The 21,545-nt window shown below is 44.9% G+C and overlaps 1 protein-coding gene across 1 annotated transcript in view; it reads right to left on the minus strand.

Annotated features, from left to right (window-relative positions):
• Positions 1-2,283: 2,283 nt before the first annotated feature.
• The window catches only part of LOC119176270 (eukaryotic translation initiation factor 2-alpha kinase 1), a 71,185-nt gene continuing 51,923 nt past the window's right edge, over positions 2,284-21,545 (minus strand). Inside the window, exons 13-16 of the mRNA XM_037427471.2 lie at positions 21,218-21,412; positions 16,940-17,077; positions 4,791-4,886; positions 2,284-2,536 (exon numbers count right to left, since the gene is read on the minus strand). Of these exons, the coding sequence (XP_037283368.1) occupies positions 2,372-2,536; positions 4,791-4,886; positions 16,940-17,077; positions 21,218-21,412 (594 nt within the window). The 3' untranslated portion in view covers positions 2,284-2,371. The remainder of the gene's footprint in view (positions 2,537-4,790; positions 4,887-16,939; positions 17,078-21,217; positions 21,413-21,545) is intronic.

The following is a 21,545-nucleotide window of genomic DNA, read 5'->3' on the forward strand; positions in this document are numbered from 1 at the left end:
ATAGGAACTCGGCAGAAGGCCTTAGCTACGTTCCTTCAAGAAAAGCTCTTTTGGAAGTAAAGGACTCCTTCCTTGTAAAAAAAAAAGTTGCAAGTCTTGGACGCTATCATCCCTTGATAAAGGCATGTGCCATGTCTATCGATATAAAGGACCTATACTACTTGCCGCTACGTGACACCTTGCTTGAATGTATAAAAGGGGCCCTGCAACATTCTTTCAAATAGCCATGCGTAAAAGTATTTGGACTCCGTCTTGTACGACTGCAGTTACGAAGATTTGTCACATGCTGCAATCGCAATCTCTTTTCTCTTGTACCGACGAAAGCGCTGGAAGGTTAGCAGAGAGGGATGGCACGAGGAAAGAAAATGCATCATGTGCGCTTTGTGAGCTTTAGCACTTTTTTTTTTTTTTTTGCCGAATGCGTGGTTCTCCAGTGTGCAAGCGCGGAAAAGTTTTGGCCTCCTGCGGCAGCCTCAGTAACAAACGAGTGTGCCATGCTCAAATCAGTCAATACAGTGACTGTGACAAAAATTTTGGAGCTTATAGCATTATTTGTTGAGAAGAGGAAGCAATATTTAACTGATAAGAATTTATAGTGAATTCCAGGCCGTGTGCTCCACAATATTTGGCGTGCATGCTCTCGGGAGCCTCGACTACCAATCATCATAGTTTTCTGACCATGCTGAAAAAGTTACAGGGCCCCTTTAAAGATGCTCTAATTCAGTTTGGCTGAATAGATTTTAAGGATGCTTCTGGCATTTTGCCCAGATACCTGTTAGACCTTTTAGCTATGTACGTACCTAGATTTCACTTAAATCCAAAGGAACAGAAAGCCTTTTATCTTGAAACATATATAGGCTTCTGCATTGTACCTACTCATTGAGAATGGTTTTTAGGCAGCCTCAACAAAATTTGTTGAATGCTCCTCCGGGGAACACGTGTTTTTAAATGTTTTAGATAAGTTGACTCTTTCTTATGAAATGTGACAAAGGTACCTTTGAATCAAAAGCTTTTGACATACTAATGCTTGTCACTGTATAAATCATTTTGTGCTCGCTCGGGAGGTTCCGGGTGAGGACGATTCCTTAAAGTTCTTAGACGTACAATTTTATTTCCATGACACACACGTGTTGGTCCTACAATCCATGGGGAAACAAACCTTTGCTGTTATTTTCATCTTCACACTCAGAATTAGTCAAGAAGAGTGCCGCGAGACACTGCCTCGACAGTGTTTTGAGCCAATAATGTTGCCATTTAATCGGGACAAGCCTTGACTGCCAAAAGGCATGTTTTGCACAAGCGGGCTACCCCTATTACCTCCTGGTGTTGGTTGCAGAGTCCCTGTTCAAAAAGCCTTCAGTTCGCCAACAGAATACCAAAACCGTTATGAATGCCCGGAAGAAGTATGCAACGATGCCCTGCTTAGACAAGACTTCCCACAATATAAAAAAAAATGGGCGCTCGAGAAAATATAGGCGTCGTTCTTGCAGCTTTCAACAAGCTGGGAAAATTGTGCAAGTTCAGCAACCCAACTGCTCGCTAATCATGCTGCTGTGACAAGATTACATAACACGTCACATGCAATGCAAAGTGTCCTGTACCAGCACCCACTGTCGTGTGGGAAATTCTACATGAGGTAGATGGAGTGGTACCTCAATGATAGACTTAGAGAGCACAAAAACAATGTTAAGAAGGGAGGGGACAGTCTTATCCGTGCATTGGCACACATGTAGGTGTTTGCCTGTTTTTGACAAGTGCTTGGTTATTTGCCTGCTTATAGGTACATGAAAATATGAAGTTGATAGTAGAATTGACTACAACACATAAGCTAGGTGAAGAATGTGCCAGTGCACTTTTTTCATCTATGTAGGAAAGAATTGTAGTTTCTTCATGCCACCACATTTGCACACGCCCGAGTGTCCGCCTTGTATACATTCAGTGATCTGGCTTCCAAAAAATTATTGATGGCAGTTAGCACTTGTCCGCATTTTCCCTGTCCCATCCTCTTCAATTTAGTGCTGTGCTTAGCTTTATGAACAAGTTCAATAACATTTGTTTGCATGCATCTCTCGTCAAAATTGTTGTCACATTCATCTCAAGATAAAAAGAACATATTAAAATGCAAAACTGAAAGTGAAATTGGGTGCAGGGCTCCTTTAAAAAGTCATCTGTAGTTAGAACTATCCCAGATGCCTCCTTTTCTCTCCCCTACTGTATCTCTCATGGCAGACATATGAAAATGAATACTAAATTCAAACTCAATTCACGAATATACAATTGTAGTAAAAATGATCTAAAATTTTTAATGAGAAAACTTTGGCACAAAAAGTAAATGAACACATCAAACAACAGCTATATCACAGGCATAGTCCTAGCTCTGATTATGTGAAAACATCGGAATGCCACTGTTATCTTGATACCACTTTAGCTCCACTTTCACCTTCTCTAAAGTGCTTTTCACGAGGGACAATTCATATGCCATGCTTGACAGCCTTTCATCCTTTTCTTTCAGCTGTGCCCTTAATTCCTTGATCATCTGAAAAAAAAAGAAAGGCAAGGGAATAAATTATCAAAATGTTACAAGAACATGTCTCTACTAAAGTTCCACATATATTTATAGATGTAGGGTGAAGTACAGAAGCTTGAAAAACTGTGCCCTTATTTCCTGGTGTTAAACAAGAGAAGACAGTGTTCTACAATCATGGTTTTTTTTACATCTATAATCCAGCTAAACTCCCCTGCAGTGTGGTAGCCACTATAATTGCAAAATGGCTTTCCTGCAGTAATTGACCATCTCAGCTGTGGCTGAAAGTTATCCATAAGACCAACAGCAATAAAGGGAACTTTGATGGTACAAACCAGAGTCCTTCGATACAATTACTGGTTATGAAGCTTCGGCATAACTCTATGGGAGAGCTTTGTGCACTGCAAGCGGAGGCCGAAAAGTGGTGCTGCGTCCTTTCGGGGGGCATCGGACAGACAGCGGCTACAAACTGTGCCCCCGCTCGTTTTTCATCTCAAGTTTGATGTTGTGCCTGAAGGTCTAAAAGGATGCCACCTACATGCTGGGCGCCTAGGTGTCAATCTGGCTACAAGGTAAATGACAAAAAAGTATGTTGTAGCTGTCTAGACAGCGAACGGCGGGTCCACAACAAGAAACTGGTTGTTTCACATTTGATCCCCTGGAATCGCATGTGTGCTTGTGTTCTTGTGCATTTACCTTAATTTCACAGTAAGTAAGGCACTGTTGATAATATTGTCGCTTTAGGTGTTGTCAAACATTGAGGTTTCACTTTGGCGTAAGCTGTTATTTGACTTTAGCGTCCCTTTAAGTTAACATAGAAAAAACACACTAAGGGGCGTGTCCGCGATGTGCGTACTTGAGGAACATGGAGCAGATGATTTTTCCGTCGTTCACGTCACTACCGGTCATCCATAATGGCGTCGTTTTTTATAGTTTCAGCCTCAAAAACATCATTTGCAAGCTTTTTTCTAAGGTAAGCGCTTGTATTTCGAAGGCGACATTTGGCAGGCAGCACTACCTCTAGCAAGACTACCTATATATTGACTTTTTGCAGAGTGCTAAATTTCGTTGCAGTTGGCCTTTAACGAAGATGAGCATACTGGCTGCCTTTCCTCATTGCATAACCGTAATAAAGAAGCTCGATGAGTAAAATGCATGCCGTATCCTTTTATACAGGCACTGAGATGACCAAAGGTGTAGAGGTAAAATTCCATACAGATGAAGGTACATGCAGCTCTTCACAGCATGAAAAATTTAAAGCATACATCCATTGCTTGGAAGAGACTTCAGCGCTACCAATGGAAGCTTGCTAGGGTGATGACGCAAAAAAAGGATGCACAAAAAAAAAAGAATATCTCATGTGTTGGCGTCTAGCGGCAATCTTAACAGAACGATCTACAATGATCACGATAACAATAATGCGCAGTTTGTACTGAGCATTCCTAACCGACGCTTTGTGGGCGGAAACTGAATCAAACGAAGGCGAAAATAAGAAACGTGCCCGGCACTCTATCAAACTTCTGCCGAAGCTTCATGACCAGTAAATGTACTGAAGGACTCTGGTATGAACATGCATGACCTGTCACAGTGAATATAATGCAGATTAAAGCCTGGTGGCTTGTATATTTATAGCTCCGTGTGCACAAACATGAAGCACTTGCAAAAGTCAAGTTCAACAACAGAGTTCGACGGAAGCTCGGCACCATGGGCGAAAACTTCACAGATGACATTGCCGAGACAGTGCACCAAAGTGCAAGGCCTGAAATACCAGTGCAGATGTTTTTCAATGTGGCCACGGTGGCAGACTGATGTCCACACACGCAAGCAATTGCTGACATTATAGTGAATGTAGCAGTGAAGCTAATGACAGGTGCTGCTAGGCTGTTGGCTCTATTTATGACGTAATAAAGCTGACATGCTATTCTGGCTTTTTGAAGAAGCCTGCTGATGTGCTTAATGATTGTGCTAAATCAATCTACAAGAAGTATGAAATTTTTGTCACTACAACACAGAATTTGTAGATGTGTTAAATGGTGTAGTTGAGATAAGGAAAAGCATTTTTAAATAATAACAATAACTTATGAAATTTTATGTGCCAATGCCAGAAAAAAAATTTAATTTTTTTAGACCACAAAAAGGAAATGAAGGCAACAGGACAGTGCACTATCTTTTGTTGCCAAGCGCAGCTACGCATCCCAATACAGGATTTTATGTCTTACGGCTACATAAGAAAAAAAAAAACATATGTATAAAGCCTGTAACTTACCTTGTCTTTGTCGATAAATAAAGGTGAAATCAAGAGTTCATTTGCACTTGGTCTTTCCTTAGGATTGCTCTTGCACATGGCCAAAATGGTGTTCACCTGTAACACAGGCATAACGCTAAGCTTACAAACTTTATTATTACCATGTTAACTTCGTAGGTTACACTGTTAAGCATTAAGCATCAGAATTTAAAGCTACTAGCCCAGTGCACCACTGACGGCTACACCGTGGGCAGCGCTCTATGATTTCTACAAAGAGATTTCTTTTTTTTTTTTGTAATCTACTGTGCTCAGCTAGAGCACCTGCATTTTCATTAGTTGAATTGTGCTCTGCCTGGTGCTTGTGTAACACAGTGTTCTTCAATTTAGCACATCCTATACGTGTCCACAGCCCTTATACACATGCAGGAACATAGTCACCGGACTGAGCAGAGTAATTAATTGGGCCAAGTGGCACTGCAACATTTGGAGTGAGAGCACAAATGTCCTGCCAAGCAAGTAAACAGTAGTCTATGCAGCTTTGGAAAGGAAGCACAATGCCAGAGCTTATCTGAATATTTTACATCAAGCGACATGTTGAATCAATAAATGTTATACCTTCAAAAATATTGTCAAACATGCATGCAATGCTTGGCTGACAAAAAGAATAAAGAGAGAAAGAGAGAGAGACATGACAAACAATTTACCGTATTTACTCGCGTAATAAATGCACGCCCAACTTCAGTCATCAAAATTTGAATTTTTTTTTTCCCGCGTATTGTCGCGTATTCAAGACCCGAGCCCTCCACCAAGAACGTCCATGTTTATTTCGACTGCTCGTGCGTAACTTCTACCTTCTCTTCTACGACGTTCTGCTTCTTGTTGCCGCCCGTCTGCAATCATCAGCAACATATTTCCAAGGAGCCAAGGCTGCTGATTCTCACTCACTTCCTTTCAGAATATAAGCCTTCCGAAAGGGTCGTTTGATTTCCTGTCCAACAGCCTGTCGTAAAGTATAGATGCGCACACACTATCACTGGGTGCACTAACATATTACTGTTCAGCCATAGTGCCACTCGACATGCCCTGTAGTCACATACAAGCGTATAGCCTGTTCCCACACAAGCACAATCACCAGCATGCAGCCGAGGCATTTCACGACTAGGCTCATAGCGCACGAATTGCTGTAATAGGAGGTATGACCACTTCTCTCGGACCCGTCGGTGTACTGGGAGGCGCTCACCAAAGCAGGTGTGGCAAGGAAGGTCCTCTCTTGTAAATGCTGGTAGCCGGAGGAGGTAGCTCATTGCAGAAAGTCTGTCACGTTTTCTGAGTAAGCAGTGTAATTGTGTCAGTGGTTAAGACTTTTCTGGACTATTGTCAAGTTACGCAAGAAGTCCGCTCTTGACAACCAGTTGAAACTCCACAGATTATAGTCATGAGTCCCTCACCGTTGAAACTGTTGTTCCCAAGCGACCACCTCAATGCAGTTTTTGTACATTGCATGATGCTCTGACCAGCCTCCCCACCAAGGTATTCTGTCGCCCACGAACTTCCAGCTTATGGTTGGCTGACATCGAAAGACAGTGAGCATCTGCACAACCTCAGCATCGAGCTTTGAACTCTTCAGCTGGAGATCCTTCTGGCAGAGATGACTTAGTGCGGGCGGTGAGGGCATCGCAGCACGAAGTGTCGTGATGGCACCTCAGCGGATGACTACATGATGGTACGTAAAATATACATTGTCCTTTTGCAGAATTTCAACTCTCCCTGCACGTTCCTCATTGACAGACGCTGTCACTGCCAGTTTATCCTGGTTCAGAAGTTCGCATTCTTCTGTGAAACTGTTCGCTTGCGCTTGTGCATAGCACTCGGCTGAGCTTTGATTGACGCTGACTGAAAGTATCACTGCACCTTGCTCATTCAGTGGCACAGGAATCCAACCACAAAAGTTCATTGTGTTCACCTCAAATGTCTCAAATTCTGCCAGAGCCTTGTTCTTTCTCTTTACTGATGGTTCGATTCCGATGATGTTGAGACGCCGTGTCACAGACGCATCGCAGTCAGGAAGAGAAGTCTGGCTGCAATTCCAGCGAGTGCCATGCAAATGCAGACGGCATTGATAGACGTCCCACTGGTACTGTCGGGGGTTGGACATCCTCTTCAGGTAGCAAACGTGAGCAACCCGACACCATTTGTCCTGGCCTGCCTTTCTCTCGGATCTCAATCTGAATGCGAAGGAAATCGAGCGATTTGGCAGCCTGGTGAACTCTCTGTTCAGGTGTCACGTTTCCTGCGGTACTTCCTGCGCCTTCTGGTGGTAGAGAATCCCGAGATCGGCCCGCAGACACTTTATCAAGACGCGGTTGAGGACCACATTGTACTGGTCAGGTGGGACGCCCATACCAGTCAACGCGGAGACTAGAAAGTTGACCTTGTCGTAGAGCAGGCGAAGCTTCTCCACGTCTGCCGACGACTTGACTGGCGCTAAGGCGAGCAGGTGGTCAACATGCGCGTTGACAAGCAAGTCGCGCTGACCGAATCGCTCCATCAAAGTCTTGATCACGATGTTGTAATTGTCTTTGGTTAGTCGGATGCCCTCGATTGCTTTCTTTGCTGCACCGCTCAAATGAACTGAAGGTACTTGAACTTCTTGATGGTCTCAGAAGGACTGCCAATCGCGAAGTGCACCGGAAAATGTCGGAATCTAGTTTCGGCAGGACCACCGTGGGATGACCGGCATCGTTCCTTGACTGGGAATCGTATCTGCTACTCGAGACGAGTCACTGACCTGGCTTTGGGCTGCGGTGCTGGAACCACCAGCGTCGGCGTTCGGTGATGTAGCCACCGACCTCGCAGCACTCGTTACTGTCGCCTTGTCTGCAGCCTCTCGGAGGAAGAAACGCGCTCATGACATGGCGTAAGAGACCCTTCGGTCCTACTCTTCCGCGACCTCGAGCTCTTCCTCGTAGTCGTCGTCGTCAGTCGCATGGAAGATTTCTTTGTTTAAGGTGACGAGTTCGGCGTTCTGAGTGAGGTAGGCAACGTGGGAGTTGACCTGACTGGCATCGGGAACGGAGGCTTGCAGCTCATCGGTCAGGAGCGTGATAGTTCGTGTGACGCTCGCCCTGACGACGCCATGGTTCTTGTGCAGCCGCTCCAATGAGAAGTCTTGGAAGGGCGTCACCGGGGGGGTTTCAGGACCAGAAAGATGCGGCACCCCCTACATTTGTCTGCCGCAGTCCCGCTAATCGACACCTGGCACTTCCTTGCCCATTGGATCTCTTCCGTTTTTATTATTATGCCCGACCCTCCTCCGCCATATATCAGCTCGCTCCCTCATACGTTCGCCCACTGCTGCGCGTGTAGTTTTTTTTTTTTCTATTTGTGCGCAGCACGAACCCAGTTTTTTTTTATATTTATGTTTTACAGTGGGGTGCACGAACAGTGCAAGTGTAGAGGCATCAGAGCTGACAAGCACACAGCGAGTGAAGGTCACGAAACTGTCCGCGCCAACCGACAGTCGCTTCCTGCAAATACGAAACTAAGGCTTAATCACATGCATGCAATTTTCTAGCGACGACGACAGGATTTGCTGTCACTATGGCTGTCGCGAAGGGCCATTCATCACAATCGTGCATCAGGTTTGAACAAATTGCTTGTAGCCCAGAAAAGATTGCGACTATTTCTGCAACGTGGTCCCCAATTCTCGCTTCGGTTGCGAGGCGGCTGTCGTATTTTGTCGTAATCTGGTCATCGACGATTTGTTTTGATGCTTTGGTGGTAGCTTGCTGCAATGTTGGTTGCTTGCTACAATGTCAACGGCATCGTTGCGGTCGTCGTGCGAGGTTGCTACGAAGTTGGCTAGGTGCGTTGTGGTGTCGCAGCGCACGCTTCTGGGCACACCTCGAGATCACAGCAAAAACTACTGTTGCGGTTAAACGATTGCGAGAAAAAATAGCCGTGAAACGCTTTTATGGCTTGCACGGGCGGTGCAGGAACAGCTTGCAGAAGATAGCGCCTTCAACCACCGAAGATGAGTGAAGTGCTGCAAAGAAACTGAGCGACCCAACTTTTTTTGCATTACTGCACTGTTTATTGCAATAGTAATTATATGGACAGTTCTGGCCGGTTTTTGCTGTCGCCACCACCACCATGCACCATATATGTATACGTATCTATATATATAAAAAACTCAAAAAAAAAAAAAAAAAGCCGCCCGCGCTCAGCACCCAGATTGTCAGAATGTGCCAACGCACGCTTATCTTCCAACGTGTACTTTGCTCAGGAGGTGGGGGCTGGGTTAGGTGCTGGTGCGCACGCTTATCTTTCTGCGGGGGGGGGGGAAATCGTGTGCCTTGGTCTTTCACCGGAAAGATTGCGTTTAGTTTACGGGCACACAAAGATCACTTCGCTGGCTTGGCAAGCTCCATTTGCAAAAAGAGCGTGCCTTTCAAATGCAGCGAAGTAACAACTGGGACACTTGCTAGTTCGCACTCATCTGTACCTGTGATTATGTATCGTGAGTCATTTTTGTTTAAACAGCGCGTTAAGCGTCGAGCTCTAAGCGTTGTTAGCTCGCGCACTGTGCGCGTTTTCTTGCGTCATTTGTGTGTGGGCACGCGCTGCACGTTTCAATCTGCTAGCCGTTTTCAGCGTTACATTCTAAGTTGTTGCTATCGCATTCATGGTTTCGCCCTTGTGGCGAAACTGACTCTTTCGCTCATACCGAAAAAGTTTCGCAAAATTTTCCCCGCATAATAAATGCACCCCCAACTTTGCTCCGATTTTTCGAGAAAAAAGTACGTTCATTACCCGAGTAAATACGGTACTTTTTTTTTTTTCCGCATTCTATTAAGTGCCATACTATCAAGCATGCTGTGCACTTTCATGGAAACGAAAATCTTATAACATTTTAAATAAGAATGCTTCATCTTTATTAGCTGAGCATAATTAGACAATTTTGGGTAGAGCTGACGTTAAGGTGGCTAAGACTCTGAAAACTTGTCACCATAAAAATTAAAATAAAATAAAAAAGAACGTGGAAAAACATGTACATTTATTACAGAGCCATTGTGCATCCCCTTTAGAATATTTAGAAGAACTGAACTGACAGAGTATTAAACCTTTGAGTGTTATTACCATACATGTATGGCAGCAGTTTTATGTTTCACAGTGTCTTTGCCGTATGGGTACGTTCTCCACTATCTGCTTGAAATTTCAAAACACAAGGACGACGCATGCACACTCAGAGGTGCTGCCACCTCCCAGGACTTGCAAAAAGTGTTCGAAATGATTGTGCAACATTCTTATAAAGATAAACAGGACTGATATTTAGCATGGGTGTGTTGCACACTCTGTGGCAATACCAATAAACGATGCATTTTCATGGTTTCAGTTTAGCTGCATGATCGCAATGGGGAACGTGACACTTGATTTTTATCTTTATTGGCACTGCCTTGCAGTGACATTAAAAGTTGATTTACGTCGTTGTTTGTGATGCTCTTAGCGTCTTTATCGTCGAGACTCGCTCCTTCTCGTTCCCTTTGACTACCGACTTAACTCTACCCAGGGCAGCCATACAGAGAAGATAAAGATGCCATTTGTCAGCACAACTCTCCACTCAACGATTGAAATGGAAATGAGTGTTATGTGTGCAGACGGTGATAAGAAATTGTATATAGACCTGTGTTTCAAGGAATACCAGGCCCTGAAATACTATAGAGAGTTTTGCAGTTCCGAGCGATGCTGACACCAAAAGACTTTATTTTTATTTTTTTCACATCTTTTTTGTCCTTACATATTTCGTACATTAAAAAACCATAATAAAAAATTGACTACCTAAAAAAGTTTTTCTTGGAAAACTTCGACACTCAAAGAGCTTCCTTGAATCTCTTGCTGGATGTGGACATGCATTCGTAATAATGAACAGTTGAATGGCTGACAGCTGCGCTTGTTGGGATGAAGCCATTAGATCAAAATAGTGCCCAGATGGAACAAAAGTTAGAAATGGACAAATGGTACCAACCACTCTGCTGCAGAGCGAGCCAACTTGACACACTAAATGCAATGCAAGCTAACAGATTAAATACTAGTGGAGGAGGAGGAAGAATAAACTTTATTATACAAAACCAGCAAGTTTAGGTGGCCAGGTCTAGGCCTCCCATGAGGGGACGTCAAGGGCTTGCCTCGACGCCGCCTCACGGGCATGCTAGATGATGATGATATATGGTGTTTTTTGGCGCAAGGACCATTTGATGGCCAAAGAGCGCCAGTTCATGGGACAAAGAATGTGGACAATGATTGTGATTAGCGGCTGTATAAGGGCCATAAAATTCCTCGCAATAAGGCGGGTAAAAACATACAAGTAATAAAATCATGACCATGCCGTGAAAGGTGTGTGTGATGTGAATAGGTGACAAAAGTTAGTGATAATGAAAAACGATGGTGGACATGTATGGCATTAGCACAAGTACCTCACTTGTTCATACCCTTGCGTCCAAGGGCCGTGAGGCAAGTGCTTTCCTGTGTAGCCACCGCAGCAAAAACCTCTCTAGAGAGGTCGTGCTACGGTATGCCCGGGTATACGATATGAAAATTATGAATTTCCTTTAAAAACGCTAATAATGATTTGTGACTAAAAAGCGGTTCCCTACCGACGAACATTGCAGGGTGTAAAGGTATATGTTGTCGGTAGGATAGTGGAAAGTGTTGTCTTCTTAGAGTGTCTAAATGTTTACATTGAATTAAAACGTGAAGAACTGTTAATGCCTCACCACATTTATCACACAATGGTGGATCACCACCGGACAAAAGATGTGTGTGTGTGTCGTGTATGTGTGTCCTATCCTGAGTCTTGTTAGTGTTACCTCTGTTAGACGTGATTTTGATACTGGTGGCCAATGGCCCAGGTGTGGCTTGATAACGTGTAGTTTGTTTTGTGTGTGTGTATCCCACTTGCTCTGCCAGTAGTCCCTGAGTTTTCGTTTGAGAGACGGCTTAAGATCAAGGGCCGGGATTGATGTGGGTGTAATGGCGGTGCTTTCGTGGGCGGATGCAGCAAGCTGATCCGCCATCATGTTGCCTTGAATCTCACGGTGCCCTGGCACCCAGCACACAACAACATGTCGGTTGAGTGTGTAGAGTGTGCATAAAATGGAGTAAAGTGAAACGAGGACAGGGTTTTTTTGTTTTTTAAGACTGTGCAGAGCCGTTACCACACTGAGGGAGTCTGTATAAATTACTGCTTTTTGTATTTGTGATTGTTTGATGTGTTTAGCTGCAACAAGTATCGCGTAAGCTTCCACTGTGAAGATACTTGTGCCTGGATGTAGAGGGCCAGCATCCGAAAAGGAAGGGCCAACAGCAGCGTAGGACACAGAGGAGTTAGACTTAGAGGCATCTGTAAAAAACTCGAGACGTGTGTATTTGTGTTGAAGTTCCAGGAAATATGTTCGGATATGGGCAATGGGCGCATGTTTTGTAACTTCTAGAAAAGACACATCGCAGTCTATAGTCTGCCACTGCCACGGTGGCGGGTATGCTACAGGAGCCATTAAACTGTGTTCGAGTGACACTCCAGTGTCCTCAGCTAGACCCTTCAGGCGAACTGAGAAGGGCTGCCTCATTGAAGGCCTGTTTTGAAAAAGAATGGAGCTCGACAAATCATTAATAGTAGAGTATGAGGGGTGCCTCTTGTCTGCTTTCACCTTAAGGGAATAAACAAAGGACATGTAAGTTCTCTGCAGATGAAGCGACTACTCATTTGACTCAACGTGAAGGCTTTCTACGGGGCTGGTGCGAAAAGCACCCGTAGAAAGGCGGATGCCCGAATGGTGCACGGGATCCAGCATCTTCAAGGCACTTTGAGTGGCAGACTGATAGACAACGGCCCCATAATCTAAGCGGGTACGAATAAGGCTTCTATAGAGGTTCATGAGGCATTGCCTATCACTACCCCACGTAGTACGTGACAACACTTTTATAACATTCATGGCTTTTAAACATTTTGTTTTTAAATACTTGATGTGCGATACGAAGGTCAACTTGTTGTCCAAGATTAAGCCTAAGAATTTATGCTCGGCTTTGACGGACAGTTGTTGCCCGTTCAGTTGAATGTCGGGTTCCGAGTGCATGCCTCTCTTTCGAGAGAACAAGACACACGTGCTTTTTTGTGGGTTAAGTCGAAATCCGTTTTCATCTGCCCATTTGGAGACCTTATTTAAACCCAGCTGAACCTGCCGCTCACACATGGCCAAGTTGCATGACTTGAAGCCAAGCTGAACGTCGTCAACATATGTACAATAGAACATATTGCGGGGAATGGACAAGTGCAAAGAATTCATTTTAATAATAAAAAGTGTGCAACTAAGCACACCACCTTGTGGCACGCCTGTTTCCTGGACAAATGTTTGGGAGAGCACACTGCCCAGACGGACACGAAATGTCCGGTTTGACAGGTAACTTTCGATTATATGAAACATTCTTCCGCGCACACCAAGGTGGGACAGGTCTCTTAGAATTCCGAAACGCCATGTTGTATCATAAGCCTTTTCGATATCGAGGAACACAGAGAGAAAATATTGTTTATGGACGAACGCGTCTCTGATCTGTGCCTCGATACGAACAAGGTGGTCTGTGGTGGATCTACTTTCTCGAAAACCGCACTGAAATGGGTCGAGCAAATTATTTGTTTCAAGAAAATGTACAAGTCGGCAGTTTATCATTTTTTCGAAGATTTTGCACAAGCAGCTTGTAAGTGCTATAGGCCTATAACTCGAGGGTAAAGAAGGGTCCTTGCCCTCTTTCAAAATGGGAATAACAATAGCCTCTTTCCAGGAGGTAGGAATAGTGCCAGAAGACCAAATAGCATTGTACAAACAAAGTAAGGTTTTTCGGGTTTCGTTTGGTAGGTTTTTAACATTTCATACATCACACGGTCAGAACCTGGGGCAGAAGTACTGCAGGAGTTTAGAGATGTTTGGAGCTCAGCTAGATTGAAAGCTTGGTTATATGCCTCGTATCTAGTGGATTTGTGTTCGAGTTTCTGCTTTTCTATTCTTGTTCTGTATTTTTCGAAAGTGTCAGTATAGTGGGACGAGCTTGATACCTGTTCGAAGTGTGCACCGAGGAAGTTTGCCTGATCTTCCAAGGTATCACCCTGAGTGTTTACGAGTGGAAGTGTATGTACTTGTTTTCCTGCTATCCTACCGACCATGTTCCAGACTTTAGCCTCCTGTGTGTATGAATTAACCCCTGATAAAAACTTCTGCCAGCTTTCTCTTCTGGCTTGCCGACGCGTTCTCCTGCCTTGAGACTTTATTTTCTTGAAGGTTTCAAGATTTTCGGCTGTCGGTGAGTTCCGAAGCAGCCTCCAAGCTCTGTTTTGCTGTTTGCGCGCGTTTCGGCATTCAGAGTTCCACCATGGCACACATCGTTTTCCAGGGTGTCCATTTGTTTGTGGGATGCATTTTGTTGTAGCATCAATCAAAAACGCTGTGAAGTAGTTCACAGCAACATCAATGTTCAAAGTACAGATGTCATTCCAACCTAGACAAGCGATAGTATGAAACTGTTCCCAGTTGGCTCTGTTTATGAGCCACTTGGGAACACGTGGTGGACACTCAGTTACTGTCGTTGTGCTCAGAACTACGGGGAAGTGGTCACTTCCGTACAGATTACTGACGACTTTCCACTGGAGTAGAGGGACAAGAGATGGAGATACTATGCTCAGGTCTATGGAGGAGTAGGTGTTATTAGCGAAGTTATAATAGGTTGGTTCTTTTCGATTTAGGAGACACGCGCTCGACGAGATAAGAAACTGTTCGATCAGTCGACCTCGCGCGTCATACCGAGAGTCACCCCATAGCCTGCTATGCGCATTAAAGTCTCCAAGGAGAACATAAGGCTCCGGAAGTTCATCAATTAGAGAGTGTAAATCGCGTTTTTGCAGCTGATAGCTAGGAGGAATGTAAATAGTGCAGATTGTGATCAGTTTATTAAAAAGAACCGCTCGAACAGCCACTGCCTCAAGGGGTGTTTGGAGTTGTAAGTGTGTGCATGCTATTCCTTGATTCACCATGATGGCAACACCTCCGGATGATGTCATAGCATCAACACGGTCTTTTCGGAAAATAACGTATTAACGAAGAAAATTTGCGTGTTTTAAATTAAGGTGTGTTTCTTGTACACATAGCACTTTTGGCGAGTGTTCATGTAAGAGTTCTTGGATGTCGTCAAGGTTTCTGAGAAGGCCCCTGACGTTCCATTGTATAATTTGAGTGTTCATGGTGAATGTGAAATAGTGCTGTGTGTACGAAAAGCGAGTGGCTGTTTAGACGGGGAGTTTGAGTTCACTTAACAGGGCCATCACCAGGCCCTGTTATTTGCTTTTTTGTTTTCTTGGCGCGCTCCAAGGAGCCACGCCGCTCTTTCGGCACCAAGGGTGCCGACGTATCCATTGCCTCCTCGGAGGCACTGGATGCCCGCACATGCGGGCTGTTAGTTCGGATTTTGGGACTCGCCTGGTGAGGGGAGGCCTTGAGACCCGAAGACTCTGGAGTCTCTGGTCTCTGTTTGGGGAGTAGGCGGTGTAGCCTGGGCTACAGCCGCCTTGGGGGCAGGTGCCACAACCGCCGGCTCGGTATGCGCGGGCCGGAGGGGTGGCGAGGGCTGGTGCGGCGGTGCCCCCTGACGCGCCGCATCAGCGTATGTAGGTACATAGAATGGTGCAACTCTTCGCCGTGCTTTCTTAAATGAAATGTTCTCCTTCACCTTCAACGTAATTATTTCTTTTTCTTTTTTCCAGTATGTGCAGGAGCGTGAATATGCGGCATGGTTTCCTTCGCAGTTTACACAGTGTGGCGGTTGTTTGCAGTTCTCAGACACGTGGCCTAGGACTCCACATTGTGCACAAGTCTGGCGACCACGACAGGTTTTAGAGCCATGGCCATACCTCTGGCATTGGAAGCAACGACGAGGGTTTGGTATGTACGGCCTGATAGATGTCTTTGTGTACCCTGTTTGAATTGATTCCGGTAGTTTACTGGATGCAAATGTAAGTATTAAGTGTTTTGTCGGTGTTTCCTTATTATCTCTTCTGATGATGATTCCCTGTACATTAGTGACATTTTGGCTCTTCCACCCCTCCAAAAGTTCAGTCTCAGTCAAGTCAAGTAAGTCCATGTCAGATACCACTCCGCGAGTTGTGTTCATTGATCTATGTGGTGTTACGGTTATTGGTATGCCACCGAAATCTGAGAGACGGTCTAGCTTTTTAAATTGTTCTTTGTCACGGATTTCGAGGAGAAGGTCTCCACTAGCCATTTTGGTTACCTTGTATCCTGTGCCAAGAGTTTCGGTAAGACATCTAGGAACTAGGAAAGGAGAGATGGTCCTGGCTTGCTTTTCAGTTTTTTCACAGTGAATGACGTGGAAATGGGGAAAAGTTTCTGTTGGCTGGTTGAAGAGATTTATGTCGTCGGTGCGTACCCGCTTTAGGCCGGTATGATCAGATAGTAGAGGGAATGCGCCATGCATGCCGGTCTTATTTTTGTTCAGCAGCGTTGGCAGCCACCCACCACGGAGCCCAACAAGGGGACGCTGCAAGTTTACAGGTGCTGAAAGCTTGCAGACGTCAGCTGTACAACACTGCCATAACCCAATGCGCCTAGACCAAGGTAGGCTATTTGCACAGGGTTAACCCTTGCCGCCAGGAAAATTGGAAGTAAACAGAAGAGAGTAGAAGACAGGACAGATAGATAGTGAGAGATAAAGACGAAGATGTAGGCAGAGAGAGATAGGAAAAGGCGACTGCCGATTTCCCCTGGGCTGTGCCGTCTATGTGAAGCCGGGGCCAAAGGGGTGTGTTGCCTCTGTCAGGGGGCCTTAAAGGTCCAATCACCCAGCGTCGGCTCAACCCCCAGGATCCCCTTTTCCCCGGACACGGCAAAGCCACGCACGGCTAGGCGTGGGAGGGAGTAGAAACTCCCCCGTTAGCTCGGGTCCGTGGTGTCGCTACACACCAAACGCCTACTTGCGCAGGCGCCCCTGCGGGGACGGGCGTGCTAGAGCTGACTTACTAGTGGAAAGTGAATTTTTTACCTCCAAACAAAAGGTTGGCTGCAATTGAAAAGTCGGTAAAATTCACTACAATTGATGTGGAAACTCCATACCACGTCCTCTGAGTGTGCCTGTAATGCTGATGGAAGATTGCCTTCACGGAGTTCATTTAGCTCTGTGATGCGTTCGTGGCCAGTGGAGAATGGGCACAGCAGTTCAGTTAGCACCAAGCCCAAGCTGTATATGTCCACCTAAAAAGCAAAGCAAGGTGTTCAACATGCTGTTGATTCTAAACATATCAGCACAAAAACACCAACCTGCTATGCATAAAACACACAGCAAAAACCTACGTGCAATATAAAATTGAAGAGTGCCAGGACTGACAGGTTGGGTCGATGTACTTAATGTTTGACAGTGAATTAAACAGACGGTTATGTCACTAATTATAAATGTGTCCTTATTAGGCTCTGTGATTTTTTTTCTAACTGTTCAGCAAATATGTCTTCCAATGATTTTTCAAATAGCAATGGTATGCACAGAGTGTTGCAAAAACAGAAGTGCCAGGTACACACAACTAGTCCAGCCAAACTTCTGTCCAACATTAGCTCAAATGAAAGGAGATAGCCCTTGAAGTGGATTCAGTCTAAGGCCTGCTTCAAGTAAGCATCACATTCCTAAACATGCTCTGTGTGTTGTTTGTTACTCCTTGCATATATCGATTTCTAAACTTGAGCTGTAAGCATACATTATTTGACGGTGTCATCCACAACAAAAATCTTAAGGATGTTTAAATAAGTTTCAGGTTTTAGGAAGGAAAACCATGACATGATAATGAGGCATACTCAGTGAGCAATCACAGACTGATGTTTAATAGTAATATCTGGTGTTTTAAGTCCCAAAACCACGATATAATTATGAGGGATGTCACAGTGAAGGCTCCAGAAATTTCGACCATTTGGTGTTCTCTAATGTGCACCGAAACTGCATAGTACACAGGTCTGTAACATATACCCAAGCCAAGTAAACTAGCACTTCTAAATTTCCGCATATAAAAATGTGGCCACTGTGGTCGGGAACAGAATAGAGTACAAGCACTAGCAGCTCTCAACACAGCATACGAAACAGCAGCGATAACAATATGGTGGAAACTGGCCAGTAACGTGTCTGGCATTCGCAGTCACCTGATAGTATTTGCTAACAGGTAGGCAGGCTATGCCATGGGATGCTCGAGTAATCTCCGAAATCAAAACTGCTACTGGTAACATATGAGCATACAACTTAAGATCCACCACTCCTTCATAGCTGTGTCACCATCTCATCCGATGGCACCTCTGCACAACTACTGAGACAACGTCTACCTATAAATGTTTGGTTTCATTTAAACCATCACATGAAGTAACAAGTAGCACCCGGGGCTGTGAAAATGGTCCCACTGTAAACTATGTCTGCCGTATAGGCATACCAATAGTCATTTTACATCCCAATCCTACAGCAAACTAAATAAAATTTTTTTTGTCAATTATTCAGACAAAAGCTTGGTGGTTGAGCAACAGTGGCGTAACATATTTGAAATCTACGCCAATAGCTTTTATTGTGATAGCAGTTATATGGACACTCTTGGTTGGATTTCGGTGTCGGCGTCGATGTCATGCACCATATATGTATCTATATATATGAAAACGCAAGAAAAAAAAATTTCAGAAAAAAAGACTGCAACGCACGGAATCGAACGTGGGACCTCCGCACCGTGAATGCGAGGCGTTAACCACTGAGCCACTGTGGGGTACCTCCTTGGACATTTAAACGGCAAGCTATTTATATCTATCACTTAGTGCACTTGGCAGGCATTTTGTGGGGGAATTATCGTGTTTTCGATTGATTTGTGGGGTTTAACGTCCCAAAACCACCATATGATTATGAGAGACGCCGTAGTGGAGGGCTCCGGAAATTTTGACCACCTGGGGTTCTTTAACGTGCACCCAAATCTGAGCACACGGGCCTACAACATTTCCGCCTCCATCGGAAATGCAGCCGCCGCAGCCGGGATAAAATTATCGTGTTTTCAGCATTATCAGCAAGATGGCGCAGTGAGCGCACGGCGGCTCATCTCTCCCGCGTACTTTGACCCGCATAGAGAATAAGCGGGTGTACGCTCGATCGTGCGCCCTTATTTTGCAGTGGGGAGGATCATATGTCTTGGCTAGACTTGGGGTTTCGCTGGAACGATTCTGTTGTAGTTACCAAGTGCACAAAGGTCACTCTAATCGTTGCACAGCCTTCGTTTGCAAAAAGGGTGCGCTTTTCAGGCACAGCGAAGTAACGACCGAGATGCTTATTTGCGTTCATCTGTACCTGTGAATACGTTTCGTGTGTCATTTGTGCGAGAGAAATGCAGGGCAGGTTTCGATCTGCTTGCCATTCTGCGCGTGACCTTCCAATTTGTTGCTATCGGGTTCATTGCTCGGCCTTTGCGGCAAAGCTGCGACTTTTTTCATATTTCTTTGTACCAAACTCCAGGGTCTGCTTAGATTCGGGAATTTCGAAAAATCCTCTATTTTTTACTGAGAAAAGTGGCACAGAAGTAGTGCCACCTAGACGGTATTCCAGCCGTTAGTAGCAGAGCCAACATCTGGCACAAGTACACACATGAGGCTGCCATTTTGATCTGTGCGGCAAGTGTTGAGGCAAGCCAGTGGCATGTTGCGAGCTTCCCGTCCGGGCCTTTAGGTGTCTCCCCCGTCGAACTGACGACAGCGCACCGCCAGAAGTGGCAATCAAAACGCCATCTAAGCCTTTTTTCCGACAGTTTTATTTATAGGACTTGAGAGTAGTACGCATATAAAACCGTTTCTCATTTAATTTTAAGCATTTAGAAGCATGAATAGCACAAACCAGTAGAAGATTGGAAAGTGACTTACTTTAGGTGGCAGTGCGAACCAGCAGAAAACAAACAGTCCTGCCGCACTGCTTGTGAAAGGCACGAAGATAGTATGTTGATATCAATTACAGAAAGTTTGCCGGATACTGTCAACGAACTGTTGTGATGTCTTGAGTTACAGAAGGACAGGGACATTTGCGTTATACCTTTGCTTACACCAGCGAAGGTTTCGTGCAGTTGGATGTATTATCAGCCAGCGCTGGACAGCTGTGCTTCTGGCATCTGCGTTGCAGCTATGCATAGTACCTACCTTGTTTGCACATGAACGCTGATGCATGCATGTTGTTCACTGGTGTACGTGCTAAAACGTTACTTACGTGGCCTTTATTTCGTGTAAGTATCGAATGACTTCGTTGTCATTTCGCCTGGCCTGTATGCGGCATCACTAATTTACTAAAGTAGGCATGCAAGATACCTGTGGGCTTCTAGTAAGTAGTTTACTACAATTTACTATAAGGAAACGAGAGAAACAGAGGGAGGGGGGGGGGGGGCTGCTGCTGCAATGAGCGGGGGACAGCCAAGAGACAGAAGCAGATGGCGACGGTGCCGTCCACTATGCGGAATGCCAGCCACCATATCGAAACGCCCTTGTGCTTTTCAACCCTATTTCATTTTATAAGCGGCTGTAAGTTATACAAACAATATTCTTAGTTAGTATTTGTTCGAAAAAGCTATTTGAGTGAAAAAGATAATAAAAAATTCTTCTGTTACAAGTAAAATAGTAATTTTCCAACCTTTTTTACAACTTCCACTAGAATTCAGACGGTGCTATCATTGCATCCAATTTTTGTCCCCATTGGCTCTACAGGCATGTCACTCCCTTGGTTGAGGCGAGCCGTTTGTCATTTCGAGTCGTGCTTCGGGTGGTCTGTGCGTGGCATAGCTCAATGGCCTCAAACAGGTGGTGTAATTATAGTGCCGCTTATAAAAGGGGCTGCAGCGCGGGACAACATCCCAGGAACTTTGATTGTGCGTCCTTTTAGTAAGCGAGGCATATCCAATGCGCTTTATGGCGCCGAGGATAGCGCACTGTTTGAAGACAGCGACAAAGAAGTCAGTGACGAGCGAAGCAGCGATGACTTAGAATGAGTGTGGCATCGGCAAGCACAACACGAAAAAGCCGACGACACGTGCACACACTACAAGACTAGCGGCTGTATGTTTCTCAAGTTATTTGCATCATGAACCAACTCTGTTGTTTCATCTTTATGTTCAATAAATGTCCCCTTGTGAACGCTGTTTTCAATGTTTCATTCAGTATACATTTGAGGTAAGTTTTTTTTCCCCCCTAGGCTTGGGACTTTTGGGGGTTGGCTTAGAATCGCGGTTGACCTAGATTCGATAAATACAGTATGTGTAGGTTGTAAATTAGTGCAACGCACATATGCAAGAACCAATGACTTGATACCATGTGACACCGAATAAAGTACACATATAATGAAAAAAGACCTACCTTGCTGTCATAAGAGGCCTGTTGACGCTGTTCCGGGGCAGCATACAGGCTGGTACCTTCAACTTGCGTGTGACCTGACTGAGATGCCCATGGAAATTGGCGAGTAGAAGACTCCTGTTGATTAGTGCGAGTGGCAAGGCCAAAGTCTCCGAGCTTCACCAATGAACCTTCCAAACCAAACATGATATTCTGCGGCTGCCAAATCAACAAAACAACAATGTCAATTCTTGCAGCAAGTCAAAGGCACTAATATAAAAGGGCTAAATAATGCCGAAGTGTAAAAGAGCAACTCTAAAGAATTTATATATACAGGGACAAGAGCTCCAGA

Source organism: Rhipicephalus microplus, chromosome X (genome assembly GCF_043290135.1).
Source record: "Rhipicephalus microplus isolate Deutch F79 chromosome X, USDA_Rmic, whole genome shotgun sequence".
NCBI lineage: Eukaryota > Metazoa > Arthropoda > Arachnida > Ixodida > Ixodidae > Rhipicephalus > Rhipicephalus microplus.